General features: G+C 41.8%; 1 protein-coding gene across 1 annotated transcript; it reads left to right on the top strand.

Annotated features, from left to right (window-relative positions):
* The first annotated feature begins 5,337 nt into the window (after positions 1-5,337).
* On the top strand, positions 5,338-11,328 carry LOC121072945 (bone morphogenetic protein 2-like). The gene is made up of 4 exons (XM_040563268.1): positions 5,338-5,841; positions 6,615-6,731; positions 7,937-8,138; positions 9,804-11,328. Exons 1-4 carry the CDS (start codon positions 5,353-5,355, stop codon positions 10,247-10,249), a joined length of 1,254 nt encoding a protein of 417 aa, XP_040419202.1. The 5' UTR covers positions 5,338-5,352; the 3' UTR covers positions 10,250-11,328.
* Positions 11,329-18,276: the final 6,948 nt, after the last annotated feature.

Genomic DNA, 18,276 nt, shown 5'->3' with positions numbered 1-18,276 from the left:
ACAACTTCAAATTATGCATCCTAGCAACTAGATTTTTCCAGTACTAGTGGATATTTAAAAGACTGAATGAATATTGGTATAACACTCAATTATATGTGTATTTTTAAGTGATTCATTAAAAAAAAAAAAAAAAGTGTAAGATTAAAGGTCTACAGACTGATTTTTTTGGTGAAAGTCATTCTGGAATAGCTGAGACACATTTACATTAGAAGAGTTATTTAGAATAATCCTCCTCTTATTCTAGAATAGATGTTTTATCTGTTTTGTTGTTATTTCTTTAATTTACCTGTGTAACATGAATTCCCTTCATATCTTTACAGAAGATCTGAAGCAGTTCCTGACTAATACGATGTAGTCAATGTGTTTAGCATCAAATAGTTTATAAATATGTAATATTTTCAAAGGCTTGTACTTCTACCTTTTCAGTTTTCAAGTATTCAATGCTGCAGTCAGTAGTTGTTAGTTTATTTGTGTTATAATTTTTCTTACCTCAACAAAAAGGAGATAAAGATCAAAATACAGATGTTAATTTAGGAATGAAGTTGAAATCATTAAATCTTATTAAGGAAAGACATTTCAGCATGCAACAGCCTAATCTTCAGTAACAAAAAAAAAAAAAAAAAAAGCTACACTACAAGGAACTACTGAAAATTTATTTCCTGTGAAGACACTGAAAGCCGCTATGCACCATGGTACAAAATTGTCATGCATTTGCATGCATGACAAGTCATGCCAATGTAGATAATGTGACTTACTAACTACACAGCTCAGCAGGGGAAAAATAAATAAAAGGCTAGAAAGCTAAATAGCAAAAACTTGGATTGTTCCATAAGCAGTTGTGGGGACTGTGTACACATTTTCCTGGATAAAATGTTCCATATTGGTATCTCAGCCGCAGAAGTTAAAACTTATTATTCTCCTTATTTCAAGCCATAAGTATCTGTAAGGGAGGTGAGCTCTAGTGTTTTTTATGATGTTTTGCTTACCACTCTTTCAACCAATTATTCTCATTTTTTCATTCTTTTGCTGAACAGTTGAGTAGGTTGACTGTACAAAACTTTCTTGGTGTAAGAACTAATGCCCCACCAAACAAGAAAGGTTAGCAAGATGCTGAATGCATAGGATAGAAATGGTAATTAAAAATGGAGAAGAGTATTTTTAAATACTTAACTTAGTGCTCTCTCAGCCTCTTCTCGGAGGGGTACACCACGTGGAGGACTGAGTCTGCTACAGCTAATACATGTTATCCTTGGAAGTAAAGTGAGATGCTGCATGTACATGATTGAAGTAGTCATTGTTAATTTTCTCTAATTTCTGTGTGCTCATGGATACTGCTATATGGAAAGGACAATTACAGGTGAGTCGTGTTCCTGGAAAGAGAGTCTGTTGCACAAGTTTTTTTGTTTGTTTTCAGGAAGAATAATGCTATGGGCTCCATTTTTGGCTGAACTCCAGATACAATTTGAGATGTTTAAAAAAAAAAAAACAAAAACGTGGAGATAGCTGATGGCAACACTTTTGGTAGCCATTTGAAGACACTTTCATGTCTTGGTTTCCTATTCTTGGTAATTCCAACATAAAAAGCTAAGTAGGAAGTACTCTTGGTCATACTGATGTTAGTCTGCAGTTGAAGCGGGGTAGATGTGTGTGTTATTTACCTGTTAACTCTGATGGTGAATGAATACTGCCAGGATCAGTAATTCCCCATTATTAGTATGTAAGGAAAAAAAAAAAAAACTTTAGGAGGGAGAACGTTTGGCATTTGCTAAGATTGCACAGACATAAGATCTGTTCAGTACACCATGATACCGTTGTATAACTGAAACCAAGCAAGGAAGCCTCATAACAGCATTGGTGAAGAAGTAGGGAATTTTCCAATGTATTTTAAAATACTACACACTGAGATCTTTTTGAATGAGATCTTTTTATTGATTTTTTTTTTAAAAGTCACACTTTCTCAGTGGAGGAAAAAAAAAATGCCCAGGCAGGCATCGTACAAGTAGAAAAAGCGGTGTGAAAGTTATTGTTACAGGTTGTGTCCTTCAAGGAAAGCTGTCACAGGAAGCAGCATTTATGCAATTAATTTGACAAGTCTTTGAGAAAACAGCAACTTATGTTTTTCAAAATGGTAACACTTTGTTCCAACAATTATCTAGCATGATGCAGTTTCTCATGTTGATTGTAGCTGTGCTTTCTCAGGTGATACATAAAGACGGTGAAAAGATGAGATGTTAAGAGACCCTGTAGAAACTTTATCCAAACTTGGCTCACTCCCGATGTATTGTCCAAGAAATCACTTCAACCATCAGGAAAATCTAGGAAGGAATAAAATTTGGTAGCACAGTCACTGAGATAGTTTAAAATGTGGCGTAATCTGTTTGGTTTTGTAGGAGCACGGAGATCTGGATTCTACTGCTATAAACTGCCGAGTGACTTTGGATGAGATACTTCACTGCCCGCTGCATTGGCTTCGTCTGATTGATGCAGTCTTTAGGGGAAGGCAAGAAACCTTTCACATCCTTTGGAAATGGTTCAGGCAATGATTGCAGAATACAAAGAAGTCCTAGCTGGAATAACAAAGGTAATATGGCATCTTATTGTCTGGATCATGAATTCAGCAACTGTAGTTTACATAAAACTATCATACAAAATGCTGACAGTACAGTTTTTGGAGGGCTTGAGTAGGACACATGCCTTGGAGTCAGGATGTGCTGGCAAGTCTGCACTTGGGAGTTTTTCTCCCCCTTGGGAGAGGTATTTATATATTAGATACATGGCAAAACCTCTCTGCTACTTAGGTCCATTTATAATTTCCCTGTTCCAACATTCAAGCTAAATGCTGAATGCACATTTACTGACTCAGTGGCTCTCTCCATCTATCCATTCCTCAAGGGACTGCTATTCTAGGCTCTGAGGTGACGTCAGCGCTCCTACTTCACACGGTATCGCTGATGTGGTACAGTTCCATTCCTTAGCTGACACTGAGAAGATGAAGTTTTCTTTAGTAATTCTAAACTTTGGTTGGTGGCCCTGGTTTTGCTCCTCTACTAAGATCAGAAGTAAAGGGGAGTCTAAACCCGTTCACACAAAGGTCATTCCTCTTTTCCTTTCAAAATGGGTCTAAGGCAGCTGCTATGAAGCAAGTAAAACAACTTGGTGTTCCTGCTCCCTGCCTGAAAAAGCCACAGGGAAGACTGCAGTGCATTATGCTGTGCTCAGGGCATGGAAAATTACCCTTTTTATCCAGAAAGAAGAAATTATTGTGAGTCACTGAACCAGGAACTACAGAACCTAGAGAGAGAGAAGTGTCGGGCAGCTGGCTGTGCTGAGAAAGATACAACTTCCAAGCTGCTCTATCCACTGGCTATGAAAATTAAACAAATACTGGTAACTTAAGGGAGAGAGGGGAGTATATTCAGAGCTGAGCTCTTCATTTCTGGATGGCAGGGTTGGACTTACATTTAAATCCAAATTTGCTAAGGCTCTGAAATATGCAATGAAGACTTCCAAGTAAACTTTGCTCTGCCCACCAGCAATACACAGGATAACCACACTGTTTCAGTATTGACGTCCCATACTAATTGTAATGTCATCACAGATGAAACAACAGGCCACATAATAAATCCCACTGCTCTTACCCATAAGCTACGCCTGTAAGTCAGACAATTTTGAACTCTGCAGACCCTCCAAGCTGTTTATCCAGTCGCTTGAGAGAGGGAGAAGGAAAAACAATGCCAATGCTGAAATCTTTAGAGAATCCACCTATAATTTTATGTTGTTAACTATCTATCATAGTTCCCTACAGATTCCCCACTTTTCCCGGGCTCCCAGAGCCACACTGCTCACAACATGTAAGTTGAGAGAACGTACTATTTTTATGATACAGTATAGGGAGGTTGAAGCCTTGCACTAATTGCAAACTAGTATGTAGTATCATCAGTGGAGCTATGACCAACTCCTCTATAAGGCTTACATAAGTGGTGAGTCATACAGTCTTACGAAAGAATAGGGAGCGAGGCTTTCATTATGTTGTTTGCCTAATCAGAAATGTGAAAATAAAAGAACACAGCACTCAGTGGGTTATCTTTGGCTAACAGTAGGCTGGAATTTCTGCAGTTGCACTACTATGATTGAGGCATTTCATTGTTTGTGGTCCCAGCTTATATTAAACAGAGAGGATTTTTTCATAAATCTTTGCCTCTAGGGCAGAGTTAAGGTTGTTTGGGAACCCTAGCTATGCGTTTCCAGGCATTAATGTCTAGAAGCAGCACCACGGGAGTAGAAATGGAGGTACATGCCTAGGGAGGATACTAGGAGTAAATGAAGAGGCCCAAGGGCAGGGTAGGGTTTGTGAGGATGAGCATGTAAAGAAGCAGTGGAGTGGAAGCTGAACTATTAGGATGACTGAAAAACTGTCTAGTGATGATTTCTTGCATCTTACTAGTCTTTTTTCCATGCTCTCAGGCAAGTAGTTGCAATAAATGGTATTTCAACCACCACTGCTGTTACCCATGAGCCGAGATACCTACAGACCATAGAAGACAACTGGAGAGTTCTGAGGATCAAAGTTGGCTGTAGCTTTTTGTGCAGCAACAGCGCTCTTTAAACTGGCCTGATTAACCCATTGCAGCTTCTCATTTTCCTCTGTCAGCCCTCTGCACTTTATGTGGTGAACTGGACCAGCAAATCGGTCTCCAGGTAGAAAACAAACAAACAAATAAATAAATAAAGCATAGCAACAATAACTATCCATTTTTTTCCAAACGTTTGGCTTCAGCAATCGCTGAAGACTGGAAGGAGTGACAGCAGGAAGGAGTCTGGAGCTGAAAAGCCACACCACTAACTGGCTCGGGAGCTTCAGAGCAGCAAAAGGTGAGTGTAGCAGAGCTGTTTGGATGATCCAGGTTGTACCTTTTTATTACTATTATTTTAAATGGGTAATTTGGGAGTGGGTGGGGAGCCTAATTAGTGCAGCTACAGCCTCTTTGACACCACCTCCTTCCCTCATGGGCCCATATTCTTGCTCAGTGCCAGTGCTCCCGTCCCACGTAGCCTAAGCAGGGAAGGCCAGACCTCTCCACCTGCCCCATACCTTTCCTCTCCTTTCTGCCTGGAAGGGGAGCGATGGCCCAGGCGGCACAACCACCACCGGCAGCGCAGGGCGAGCCCTCAGCAAGGTAAAATCGCCCCGGGGCGGCCGCTGGGCGGGCTCGAGCTGCCCGTGCCGAGGGCGGGGGAGAGGCAGCGCTGCGGGCGGGCGGCCCTCCGCCGCTACCGCCCCCGCGGCCGTGCCCCGCGGAGCCGTTCGGGGCCTCGACGGCCCGGGCGAGGCGTGGGGCCCGTCCGCCGGCTATGGCGGGCCCTCGGCCGTGGCTGGGCCTGGCCTGGCTGCTGGGCATGGCGGCGGCGAGCGCCCTGCCCCTGGCCGCCGGCCCGCGGGACGAGGTGCTGGCCGCGGCGCTGCAGCGGCTGCGGGAGGTCTTCGACATCGAGGAGCTGCCCCCCGACGTGCTGCCCCGCAAAAAGCCGCCGCAGTTCATGGTGGATCTCTTCAACAAGGTGGCCGACGCCAACGGCATCACCCGCGCCCCCGGCCTGCTGGAGGGCGACGTGGTGCGCAGCTTCGAGGACCGGGGCGGGCCGGGGGTGCCGGGGGGCGGCGGGGCCGTGGCCCGAGGGGTGCCTCGGGAAGGGTCTTGCGAGGTTCGGCTGCACCAGCAGCGCTTCTACTTCGACATCAGCGCCATCGAGAGGGGCGAGCAGATGCTGAAGGCCGAGTTCCGAGTTTTCAAGCTGAAGAGGAAACGTGTGGCCAGGTCCGAGGGGCAGCACTTCTGCAAAGTAAGTGGGGAGGCGACCGCCTGATTACGCGTTTACTGCGGTTTTGTCGTTAATAATACTGGGAGAAAACGAGAAAGGAAAGGCGAGCGGAACCACTTACTACATAAACCTGCTTTATTTTTATTAGATTATTGTCCTCAGTGTGGAATAATACGCTCTTTGTCTCAAGCATGCGAAGAAGTAGCAGCAGGGTTTGGCTTGGCACTGTTCTGGCCTTTTGTCCCTGTGGCAGTCAGCTATCCCTAAAGATGCCCTTGTCAGACCTATCTCAAACTGCACCATGCTTTTCTGGGGTTAGATATTTTGAAATTCAGATGGAAATTTGACTGCTCGTCTCTTAAAATACTGCTACTACTAATAGCAGCATAGGATTCGTGGAAAGATAAGGTTTTATAGAGGGCTCTTGTTAATGAGTGTATCTGTACCTTTGGCAAAGGGCATACTCAGACTTCTTGCAAACCTGAGGGCAAAGGTGCAGAGTAAGGGAAGATTTTGACAGTATCAGATGTTCCAAAGAGAAAGGCAAGGGACAGTCGGGTTCTTCTTCTATAGCGTCAAACATTCTAGTAATTGCTTTAAACAGTCCGGTGTCCTGCCTCTGTACACATCTCAAAGTAGGTGTATGGACTGATACTTGTTTTTCTGTTGAACTACCTAACAACAACTTTTTGGTATGATGTGACAAAAAAAGTGTATAATCTTGATCCTTTTTGTTTTGCTGGAAAAACAATTACTGTCACCTCTTACTGTAATATTGTATTGTTCTTTTCAAGGTGGAATTGTACGAACTCTTGGAGGGTGGAAGTAAGCCGCAAAAAAAACATCTCATTGCATCAAGATTATTGTCTCTGTACACAGAAGGCTGGGAAGTATTCAACGTCACACAGACAGTAAGCAGCGATTTCTGTCTTCAGTTTTTAGTTCTAAATCTTCTGCTACAGCAGCAGTCAGCTCGTAACTCCAGCGTTGCCCTCAGTGCTGGGTTCTGTGCTCAATTCAAACGGAAGGACAGCAGCAGTGGGAGAAGCTTTCTCTCTGTCTACCTCTGAAATACACATGGTGCTGCCTGGATTAAAGAAGTGTTTATTTGCTGCTAGCACCACAGACATGATGAGAATTGAGTAACCCAAACCTAGTCAATAGGAGAGACATCAGGCCAAGTATGTCAGTGTGATTAAAGCATGTTAGTCCGTAGGCTGTCAAAGGAGATGGCATTGATTGTGGAGTAAGAGTAGGTTTTAATTTCTCTCTTTTTATCCTTGTCAAATTATCGTAGAGCAGAAGTACAGTGTACTTTAACATTGTGTTTCTGAAATTTATCATGGTTGGAATGCTTTTTGTTTTAACTTTGTCTGAAGAATTCAGTAATTGCTAGTTTGAAGATTTGTTTTGTAGATATCCATAAACTATATCAATATTTGAATGCTTTTCCATAGCAAAAACACAAATAAGGTTTAAAATAGCTTCTGAGGTTTAAATCTGTACTCTGACCATGATTTTAGTTGCCTAAGCTTTATAATCAGATTGAACAGCATGCTCGAATGATTGGTTTAAGTTGCATCGTAGTTCATAATAGCCTTGCTTGAGAGGGGCCTGGCCTTATCTATTAGGCTGTAACTATAACAATTAGATGAAGTAAATTTGCTTGATTTCTTCAAATATGTTTATTTCTTCAAATGCCACGTTTGTGTTAAGATTTAAATGAGTTTTAATAGTGTGAAAAGTCTGGAGAGTTCATATTATTCTCTTAATAAGATTACTAGGAAAAATAAGGTTCTGGCTAAAGTCAGAGGATTTATTTCAATGTTAATTTTAACTCCTAGACTCATCTATTCAGTAGTAAATTTCCCTAAAATTAATTATCTTCATATAAATGCATCTTTAGAGAATGTATATGGTATTTTTAAATGCTGAATTATTGGTTTAAATATTTAACTCAATTCAGCCTTTACTATACAGTTACCTCGCTTATATGATAATATATGTTCTTACACTCCCATAGACTGTTCCCTTTTCTTAATACAAATGATCCTTAATCACAATGCAGTAGTAAGATTATTGAAACAATATTTTCTCATTTTGTTTTCATTACCAGGTTTCCAAGTGGGTCGGAAACAGCAACTCCAACCACGGCTTTTTGATAACTGCAACACATGCATTCAGCAATAAAATTGAGCACAACCTGGTTACATTTGCGAAGAGCCAGGGCAATTTGCAGGAGAGTAGAAATGCTCTCCTTGTCCTCTTCACCAACAGTAATAAACGAAGGTCTTCCAGCTTTGTACCCTCTTCCACAAGTAAGTTCACACAACAGCAGTTCTATTTTAGGATATGAGCTGTTATCTTCTGTTACCTTCTGTTGCCTCATGTATACCTCATCTCAGTATTTATGCTCAGGGTTGAGCCTAGTGGAAGTTCATCTTTATCACTGACCAGAGTTTGCTTTGATAGTTCTTGCTTGTAGTTCAGCTGACATAACTTCTAAGTCACCTCTACTCAAAGAAGTTGTGTTTTCAGGAAATACGCAAAGCCTAGAGGGAACTTGGTTTATTTTGTTTGTAGAGAGGTGGGAGTTCTCACTCTTTCATAATTATTATTTATTTTACCTGTGTGGTGAAGTTTGCACGAAAATTGTAGTTTTTGGTTTAGGCTGAAAAAACTCAGTGACCTGGAAAACTGTGAAAATGCTGGTAAAGCAACTGTTAGTACAGTTATTAAGTGCAGTTTTTAAGAGTAGAAGAGGTTGTTAGGTAAGCAATTTAAACCTTTCTGTCCTTGGCTTGGTTTTTAAGCACCTGTTTAACTTCATTGACTAATTAGCATTGTGACTAAAGGCTTTTTTCCATCAAAGACAACACCCTCATCCATTAAATTACAAAACACTAGTTCTACCTCTCCTGCTGGTCTTCTAGTAAAACCAGCTAAGGCTGTGTTTTAGAGTCTGAGATAAATGCGAGGAGCAAAAGCTGGAAGGAGGGGAAAAAAAAGATTCTGTTTTGGGTTTGGAGGGTCTGTTTGGTAAATCATTGCATTTGCACATTAGAAAGAAACTAGGTAGGACTTGTGTCAATATTAAGAACTAGATGGTGAAAAGGATACCAAAAAGAAATAGGCTAGACTGTTCATTTTTGTTCTCAACAGGAAACTATTGTAGTGGAATCCTAAATCCCAATTTAACCAATATCAACCTCTGTTGTATGTGATACTATGCCAGAATCAAAAAACCGATTACTGTTTCTCAATGAGAAAACTCTGTAAACCTACCTGTTGCTCGTGATCAGTGCATCTACAAAGATTTGTTCTAGCAGCCTATATGTCAGTGGTTTTCAGCCTGTGTTTATGAATCTTGAGGTCTCCGTGAATATTTATCAAGGGTTCTCAGAAGATACCTTAAGAAAGCAAACCAATTGTCATGGAGCTACATTCTCTAGCAGAGTTCTCTAAGCCTAGTTTTATTTTTTCAGAGCTGAAAATTGAAGAGAAAAAAAAAAGATTTTCAAAAATACTCCCTTACAGGAAAGCACTATTTTGGAAGTGTATGGGTAGTTACTGGGAGAACACCAGTGAGAGAAAACACCTGTGATCTCCACCCTTTGTTAGCACTTCTCAGCACGTGTGATGTAGGAGTAGCCAGACAAAGGCCATTAATTACATTCTGACCACAGATAGCCCTGAAAGGGGCCTGTGAAGTTTAGAGAATATAAACTTAAGTATATCAGTAAGCTTTTGTTTCTGTCGAATTGAGGCCTTTTAGGCCACAAAAGGAACAGAGATTTGTCAGTTTCTGAAATGGCAATTGAATACACACCTCTTCCAGTACTTTCACAATTTGTCATTTTAAAATCTGCTCTGAAGACTTTGATGTAAATTTCTGAAATAGATTTTCTTGCAGAATGCTGTACTTAAAGAATAAATGAACTTACTGTGAAAAAGATTAACACACAACTTCCTTTCTGAACCAGAGCTGAACCCTGCCGAAAATGACGCTTTGTTAGGTGTGCCTCATGAACCTCAGATCATTGAAAACAACAATGCAAGCAGGAGGAGGGAACCTCGGGCTGCAGCAGCATCTTCTACCAAAAGCCAGGTTACAGCATGTCATCGGAGGGAACTCTACGTTGACTTCCATGCTATTGGCTGGTCAGGATGGATTATTTACCCAAGTGGATACAATGCATTTTACTGCAGAGGATCTTGTCTTTTCCCCTTGGGGGAAAGTCAAAATGCAACAAACCATGCCACTGTTCAGTCCATAGTCCATACGCTTAAACTGTCTCAAGATGTCAGCACACCCTGCTGTGTTCCGGATGAACTGAAATCCCTCAATCTCCTCTACTTTGATGACAAAGAGAATGTGGTCCTTAAAAATTACAAAGACATGGTGGCAACAAGGTGCGGTTGTCATTAACAGAACATTTTTTGGTACATATTTGGCATGCACTTGGATTCAGTTTCCAATTTGCCACTGAAGATACCAAGGTAAATGGCGTTTCAGATTATGGGTCGGGAGAGCCGGAAGCTCGCCAGTGCTTCAAACCCTTCTTCTCTCTCCGTGGCAGTGCAGAAAGGAGTTTAACACTGGCTTTCCAAGAAAGAGCTATCGGCTTCTAGTGAGTATGCTGACCTGCATGGAAAGCTCTGTGCCTGTAAACCAGAGGAAACCATTAGAAACAATTTGTTATGTGAAAGAGTCCAAACACATTAAGATCCTGTTCTGTATGTTGAGGCTCTGAATATCCTAAGTAATAGGTATGTCATGCTGCCTCAATCCACTGTGGAGGTGCAAGTCTCTTAGTAACATAACCTTATTTAGCTTTGGCTGTTCATGATCCAGTGGGGATGTATGTTCCTATACAGAGCTTTGAGGATAAGTGTTTGCCCAGAGCTAACCTCAGAGGCCTCTTCTGAGTAATGCATAAACTACAGATGGTAATGCACTTCTTCCCCCTTTTCCATCTGCAGTTCTGCCAAATGCAGGGACCTCCTTGTAAGTCCTTCTGGGACTTGCTAGTGCTAGGCAATCCAAGGGAAACAGGTCAGTATATATCTGGGCATCAGCAAACTTGGCTTCTGACTCAGTGCTGCAGCTCTGTATGATGGAGGGTCAACCAGTCCCATTCTGAGTCAAAATTCTTCCACCATGGTTTGCTGTGGCTGTTATGCTCTCTGGCAGCAGAGGTTTCCCTTGAGTGTGCATTGTACAGTGAGTGGCTGTACAATGGGATCCTAAGCTTGGGCTGGAACTTCCCTAGTTCAGTTGGATGGAAAAAAAAAGATCAAACTTCGGAGGTCTGAGAACATGCTGGATGCTGCCCTGGTCCTGCGCCAAAGGCAAGTTTGATGGAAAGTACTCAACCGATTCCCTTTCATTCTTCCTTAAAGCATAGGACACAGGCTTAGAAGGGGTTCCCTGAGGTCTTCAAGTCTTGCTACTACCTAATGCAGGCAAACAGCCTGCAGTTCTTCAGTCAACTCATTGAGTTGTAACTTAAGGTGGCCTTGAAGGAGGCCAACATCTCACAGAACTTGGATAGAACCTTCAAGGAGAATATTTTTACTCCAATGTGATACATGTTAAAAAAAAATAACAGAAAAAATATTTATGTAAATGTTTTTTCTTTGTGTAAATACTGATGACTGTAATTAAGAAAATTATTTTATTTAAAAACAAAATACTTGGAGTATATTAACTTAATCTGTAATACAAAACATTAATTTTCAAATAAAATTATGCAGTGTAACATTGCATTTTTGTGTGTGTGTCTGTGCTGTATTTGAACCACCTTCCCAAAGTCATGAATCAAATACTTTGCCAGAAGAGAGGACATTCTCAGTGGCCTCGATGGGCACTGAATCAAGACCTCTGACTCCATATCAGGAGTAGAATGAATAAACAGAAGCGTTTCCCTTCAGGCAGGATCCAGTAGTTATTTCTGAAGTGAAATTGGCATTGAAGCTTCTTGTAACTCTCACTGTAGTTAGGTGTAGATACTAAAGTTCTTCAGGGTTCTTCACACATGGTGTTTGTAACAAAACCTGCCTGAAGTAGGTCTTGACCTTCATACCTGAGATGCTTTCAATTTTTCTTGGTCTGTAAGGCCTTATTTGTGGGTGTGTTGTGCTATCTTGTGATGCCTTTATTAACGTTTCAGTAAATTAGAAAGCTAAGATGAAATAAATGCTGTTATTCACATTATAATATATGGATGGGAAGACTGTACCCCATGTGTGTAGACCAGGCACGTACTTACCAGAACTACAGCCTGGAATGGGTGGGGTAGAGGGCCCTGAGCAAGACAAGAATTTAGACAGGATGGCATGCATGAGTCAGTGTGGAGAGAAGGGTTTTCTCCTGCCTAGTTACTTCTGTTAATAAAAGATCGCAGAGGTTGTTGTAAGTGGCCAGCGGGGCTTAGATACTGATGTCAGAACAGCTCTGAGAGTAACCAAGAGCAGAACTGCCGTTCTGAGAGCAGCAGTAAAGGCAAAAGTGCTCAGTCCAGACTAGAACAGGCAGTGGAGCATTCAGGAAGCTCACTTCTGTTGGGGACAAAAGGCTCGATTCCCCCAAACTGAGGGAAATAAGCTGTGATGATGGGATTCCTGTGTTTCCCTCCAGCAGACTGCGGGATGAACTGTGGGTGTATGAGCTGTACAGTGCAGGCAAAGGGAATCCAGTAGAAATGAAGGTTTCAAATGGACTGTGTGTACCCAGCATGACAGAACAAATGTGTTTATGCTTTCTGCAGAGCAACTTTTTCATTGCCACTGCCATGCTGACCACATCGCTGCATGTTCAGAATTCCTAGAGAAAAAGCCAAATCTTCCTAGGTAAGATTTCTGTGGTTTTTTGTTTGTTTGTTTCTTAAAAACAAAAAAAAAAGTTTATAGTAAGCCTAGTAAGGTGCAATAAAAGTCTGATAGCAGGCTGGTGCTACCTGCTGCATTAGCCACTTTCAGCTGTTGGATTCAGTGCCACTGGCAAAGGCACCTTGGAAAGAGAAAAGGGTCATAATCTGGCTTTACTGGTTTATTTCCCGGGTTGCTGTTTTGCATTATTTCCCTTTCACCACAAAGTATCTGTGGCATTTTAAGTCTGTAGGAACCATACCTTGGGAGTGGGAAAACACACCTATAGTGAGAGTCCAGACAAGGGTGTTTCTTAATGGTGACTTCAGCTGATGTTATCTATGCTTGTTTTAGTAGGGACCCTTGGAATTGAAGCCAGCAGTTTTCACTGTCAAGTAACGCTGGGAGAAGGACTGTATGTGGAACAAACTGGCTGGGGCAGCTTCGGCATACAACACATTCCAGTCTTCTGTCCATAACCTGACAAATGTTTATAGAACCACAAGCTGCATAGCAGCTGCATCATAGCAGCAAGCTTTCATTGCTCAGTTCAGAGAATTATCCTTTTTTTTTTTTTCCAGGATATCCTAATGAGTTTCCTTATGTTTCAGATGCTAGGAGAAAAAGACAAATTTTCCATTGAAATGGAGGTAAAATTGATAAATAAATGATGGCCACACTGAATGTTAGTTAACACTGTGCTGCACCACAATAGGTTAAATATGCACAGTCAAGCTAGGAACGCTCAGTAGTTTTGCACACATTAAATTATTATTTTTTTCTGCGCCACTCAACATAGTCTCATTATGCCCCATTAAACCCTGATAATTAAAACAAAATATATTGGAATTGTTTATCCTGGACTTTGTAAGGAAATGAGGTTCATAATAATGCCAGGGGAAAAAATTTACACTGCACCGAAACTTGTAATTAGAATAACAATTAAGCATAAGTATTCTGCTGCTTTTTTTTAATATATATATATATATATATATATTTTTTTTTTTTATTTAAGGGTGCATTTTCTTCCTGTTAGTCAACAGAAATAAATAAGAATTCTGGAAAAGAAATGCAACAAGCAGAACATGGCATGTGTAGGTGGAATGCCAAAAAGCAACAGCTAGGGGTTCAAAGGGAATGTAGCTAGTCTTCAGAATGGACTGTCTGGAGCAGGACTGGTGGCACAGATTGTGTTGTTACTTCACATTACATCGCAGCAGCACCAAGAGAGAGCAAGATTGGGAGCAAAATTCTCTAATAAACACTGTACCAGTACTGATGAGGAGCATATCTGGCCCTGACAAGCTCACCTTGTAAAGAACTGAAACAAAATGGAATGACTGCAGGTTTTATATGCAGGGTGCTACACCTCAGACGCCCAAATTCAGAGGTATGCAGAGGAGAGCCCTGCACTGAAGGAGTGAGAGCCTTGCAGCATCTCCACTGCCGCCAACTCCAGGCCTCACCAAAGGCACGGTGACAGCACACGTAGGGCTGTCTGCACTGGTTCAGCTGGTGACTGGAAGCAGGGTCCCCACTTTGCCATTCTTGGTGGTGCATCTGTATGGCATCCAGCTCTGCAGCTTGAGGTTTGCTGGTTTGGGTCTCTGACAGACCATGAGGCTCTGCATCCTCTCAGTTGCACGGCATCAGTGTGATTCTCCTCTGGTAAATAACACAACTTGTGTTTTACTTCCACAGGCATGTGGAAAGCAGGATTTCAGAGGCAGAAATAGATGATGAGATCCATTTCTGAGACGATGCCTAGGAAGTAAATGCAACCACATGCTAAAGCTGCAGGGTTGCACTTAATGCCATGGCACAGAGTTCCAGATTTGGAACTGAAGAGGTCTGGGTGAGTGAGGTGCACGCAGTCATGCTCGTTATTGTGTGGCATGGGGAGGGCACCAAACCCGGCCCAGTCACCTCTGTGGTGGGATGTTAAGCAGGATCTGGGTATGTTCTAGGGGAGAGCTAATGGTAAAGAGCACAAATCCATAAGAGATCAGATTTCCACAGTCCTCTGTAGAACAAGTGGTTCCACAAGTGGGATTTTCTACAAGTGGGATTTCTGTGGTGCTCCTGTCATGAGGAATAGAGGAAGGTGCTTCTTGGCGCTGAAGCAAGAGAGGGGTATCCTATGCTGGGGGTGTCCTGTGGATGATGAGGCAGAAGGGATTGGCCTGGAGGAACTGCTCAGGAATGGTTTCCTTTGTGAGGGGAAGATAACTGAAATGTGCCTGGTCTGAGGAAACTGGAGCACAGCGGTGCTGCATGCAGCTGCTAGGCCTCTGCTCTGCAGGCCTTTAACATGGTATGAGGCACCCAGTTAGGAGTGAGCTGAGTTGTCTCTGCTTCACCTGGGGTGTTTACTATGGGCCCGTTCTCCTTGTAGGAAAAGTGGCATTTCTGTGTTTTACTTAAAAGATCTCCAGAAGTAGTACGTGGTTCATAGTCCTGGAGCTTGTCTCCTGAAAGGAGGGGAGCAGAGCTGGGTGCCTGGGTGTTTCCACAGGTACTGAACACTCCAGATCATCTCCAGTCCAGCTCCTTTAAGATCCCGTGTGCACCATTTACAAATACATACATGCAAATACTTCACATGTGGGTTCGTTTTTATACACACCCATGGGTATATTACGTTCCTGTTTGCACAGAGGCAGCCTTCCTCCTGGTTCATGAACCAGGATGGTGTTACTTATCTGAGATGGGGTGCTCAGGGCTGATTTGAGAACATTGCCACTTCCAAGGGAAGCATTTCAATGGCTTTGAAGAAAGCTACGTCACACCTAGGCCATTTCTCCCCTTCTGGTGTTGAGTGTAGCTCACCTTCAAGGAGAGTAGTTAGCAGGTGTGAAATGACCTGTTGTGAATGAGACAATTGTGCCTTAAAGCAGCTAATTGAACGTTTTCTTTCTTCTTACTGGCTTTATTGCTAGAAGCCATTCAGAGAACAAGAAGGACTGCTAACTTATTGTTGTCACAAGGATGCGTGCAGTTATAGATTCATGCAGATATTAACTGCCCTAATTCAGAGCGAGATCACAGCCTGTTTTAGTTGTGGAAAACAATAGCTTTGCATCTAAGTGGGAAAATGACCTGTTTCTGAGAAGTGAAACCGGTGATGCTGTAAATCCAGGCCTCATGACACAAAGCAGTGTTATGGCGTAAGTCCCAGTATACTGGTTCAGATCCGCTCACAGAAATCGTGGTTGGTTAACTTTGAACTGTCAGGTTAGACGGAATCATCAGGCAGTGTAAAACCAGTGTCTATAGCTGCAAGTCAGTATAAGTTCTGTTCCGTGTCTTCCAGGTAGCTTGAAAGGAGTCATTTGTTCCCTCTCAGGTGCAAGACTTTGCATTTCTCTGTGTGGTGCTTGTTGCTTCCCATCCTAAGTAGCTTTACATTTCCTAAATGTGGTATTTAGTTTTAGCACTGGGTTTTGACAGAGTTTCTCTGCTTATTTTCTTACAAAGATTTTGTCTTGTTAAAAACAAACAAACAAAAAATAAACAAACCTCACTTTTAAGATTATGGCAATGCAAAACCATTTCTAAATTCTCAAGACTCTATAGAAATCCACTGTTCCTGAGTGAACCTATTTACATTTATGTATTACCCTGGGAATTTCACACAGGTCGGCTTGGTAATTGCCTAGCTTGTGAAATGAAAGTAGTTGACTTATTTTATTTTCAGTTGGTACTGTACAATTATGCAAAATTTTGCTTTCTGTTTTTCTGGTGGAAAATGGGTCAGCAAATCACTAATACATCCATATCACTTCTGAGATGTCTTGAGGTCTCCTAGGATTATTTCTCCCAGAATATAATAATCTCCTGCTTCCAAATATCATTTATAGTTATTATTGTAGTAAGTCTTTCTGACTTACAAGGGTACGTTTTGTGAGGTGCTGCATTTTCAGCCCTTGTTTTACACTCTTAGAGTCGAACCCAAGACTGATTTCCAGTTGGTACAACCCTGGCAACGAGTTGTCCCCAAGTGATGTTTTCAAACAGGCCTTAGAGCCTTGGGAGCTCAAAATTGCTGTGCAGGTGGATGGGAGTCAGAGGTTGCACACCGTGTCCATTTCCAGCTGCCCACCAGCTCCCTCCTCTGGAGGATGCAGCAACCACTGATGTTCTACACATGAGGCAGGTCCACAGCCACCAAGTTCCCATCTGGTTCCTCCTACTGGTTTACAGATGTGTACAGAAGCAGCTCAGAAGCTGTTTCAAAGACAGCAGTCTTTGGTGAGTGGACAGGACAGAGCACGGCATGGGGTCACACCTGAGGGCACCACTGGCTTTGTGACTCCACACCTTCCAGCCTCACTGCTTTCCTCCTGGGCGCAGGTACCTGAGGCTGTTCAGGGTCAAGCAGTCAAGTCAGCTGTCATAATTTTTGCTTGACAAAAAGCTAAAAGAAGCACTTTACACATTGAAATGTTCCAGAGTTCCATAATAATTTATTTTTATTTCAACAACATTATTTTTACATTTGTAATTTGAAGTGATTTTAGCATTTTCTTCATTGCAAGTGCCTTTTGGACATTTGCAAAAGTTTTATGAATTTTGGAACAAAATGTCAAAAGGGCTTTTTTTTTCTTTTTTTTTTTTCTTTTTTTTTTTTCTGTGAACAGTTTCAGTGTTCAAAGATCAACATTAAATCTTCAAAAAGAAAATAAAAATATTTTGAGCAGGTTTCTACTAATTTTGGGCTGCAAAAGAGATGCATTCTGACATTTGTGATTGCAAATCAAATGCACCTATAACATGTGAATGTAAAGTTTGAAAATATAAATGTAATTTGCTCAGGACAGGCCAAGAAAATAAACCTAAATTTAAATAAATAAATAAATGATGGTTTGAACATTGCAAATCCTAAATAAACTCCAGAGAATGTCAGGCAGTGTAAATAAACTGATTAACAGCAAGACTATGGGCATTCCACTTCTCCTCTTGTTTCTCAGATGACAGCTCATGCATATATCACTTCCTTCTTGAGCAAGGCCAGCCGTAGGTACAAGAAGTCCATCAGCTGCCCAGAGCTTTGTGCTCCTCAAGGTTACCCAGCCTTGCCTTTTTCACCACACACTATCTTGAGATCAGCACATTTTTGTAACTTCTTTGTGCTATTTATCTATACGTAAGACCACAAATTAGTTTATACCTCTTTCATTGATAGGTAGTGACCTTGCAAGTACCATGATGTGTGATAATTTGTTCCTGCCTGAAGCCTTTCAGGCTTATTTCTTATGTAGACCAAGTGCTACAAAGTGCCTAAAACTGTGAAAGGACCTGGATTTTAGGGTAAGAAACTGAGACAGAGGCACAGAAGGGGTGGAGGGGGGGCTTTGTGGTCCTGATTTAAGAAAATATGTTGGGAAAGATAAGATTCATTAAACTAGAGCTGAAAGTTGGCGTGGATAGTCTCTCAAGCTGAATTTTTTTTAGAATGCTGTAGGACCCTGCCTCTAAATTTTGCATGGCACTGCATTGCCTAATTCATAAGCTCAAAGAACAAATTATGATTTCCTCCTTTCCTTCATTCATATAATATTCAGCTTGTTTAAATGGTTCCATCTC

The sequence above is a fragment of the Cygnus olor genome, chromosome 7, assembly GCF_009769625.2.
Source record: "Cygnus olor isolate bCygOlo1 chromosome 7, bCygOlo1.pri.v2, whole genome shotgun sequence".
Taxonomy (NCBI): Eukaryota; Metazoa; Chordata; class Aves; order Anseriformes; family Anatidae; genus Cygnus; species Cygnus olor.
The sequence above is the reverse complement of the archived record's forward strand: the minus strand, read 5'-3'. Positions and strand labels throughout refer to the sequence as shown.

What these genes read in the sequence shown, in the direction of transcription:
- LOC121072945 (XM_040563268.1), top strand. Translation starts at nt 5,353, where the DNA reads ATGGCGGGCCCTCGGCCGTGGCTGGGCCTGGCCTGGCTGCTGGGCATG. An exon ending in AGGGGCAGCACTTCTGCAAA is followed by an intron (nt 5,842 to 6,614) that starts GTAAGTGGGGAG and finishes GTTCTTTTCAAG; the next exon opens with GTGGAATTGTACGAACTCTT. An exon ending in CTTTGTACCCTCTTCCACAA is followed by an intron (nt 8,139 to 9,803) that starts GTAAGTTCACAC and finishes TTTCTGAACCAG; the next exon opens with AGCTGAACCCTGCCGAAAAT.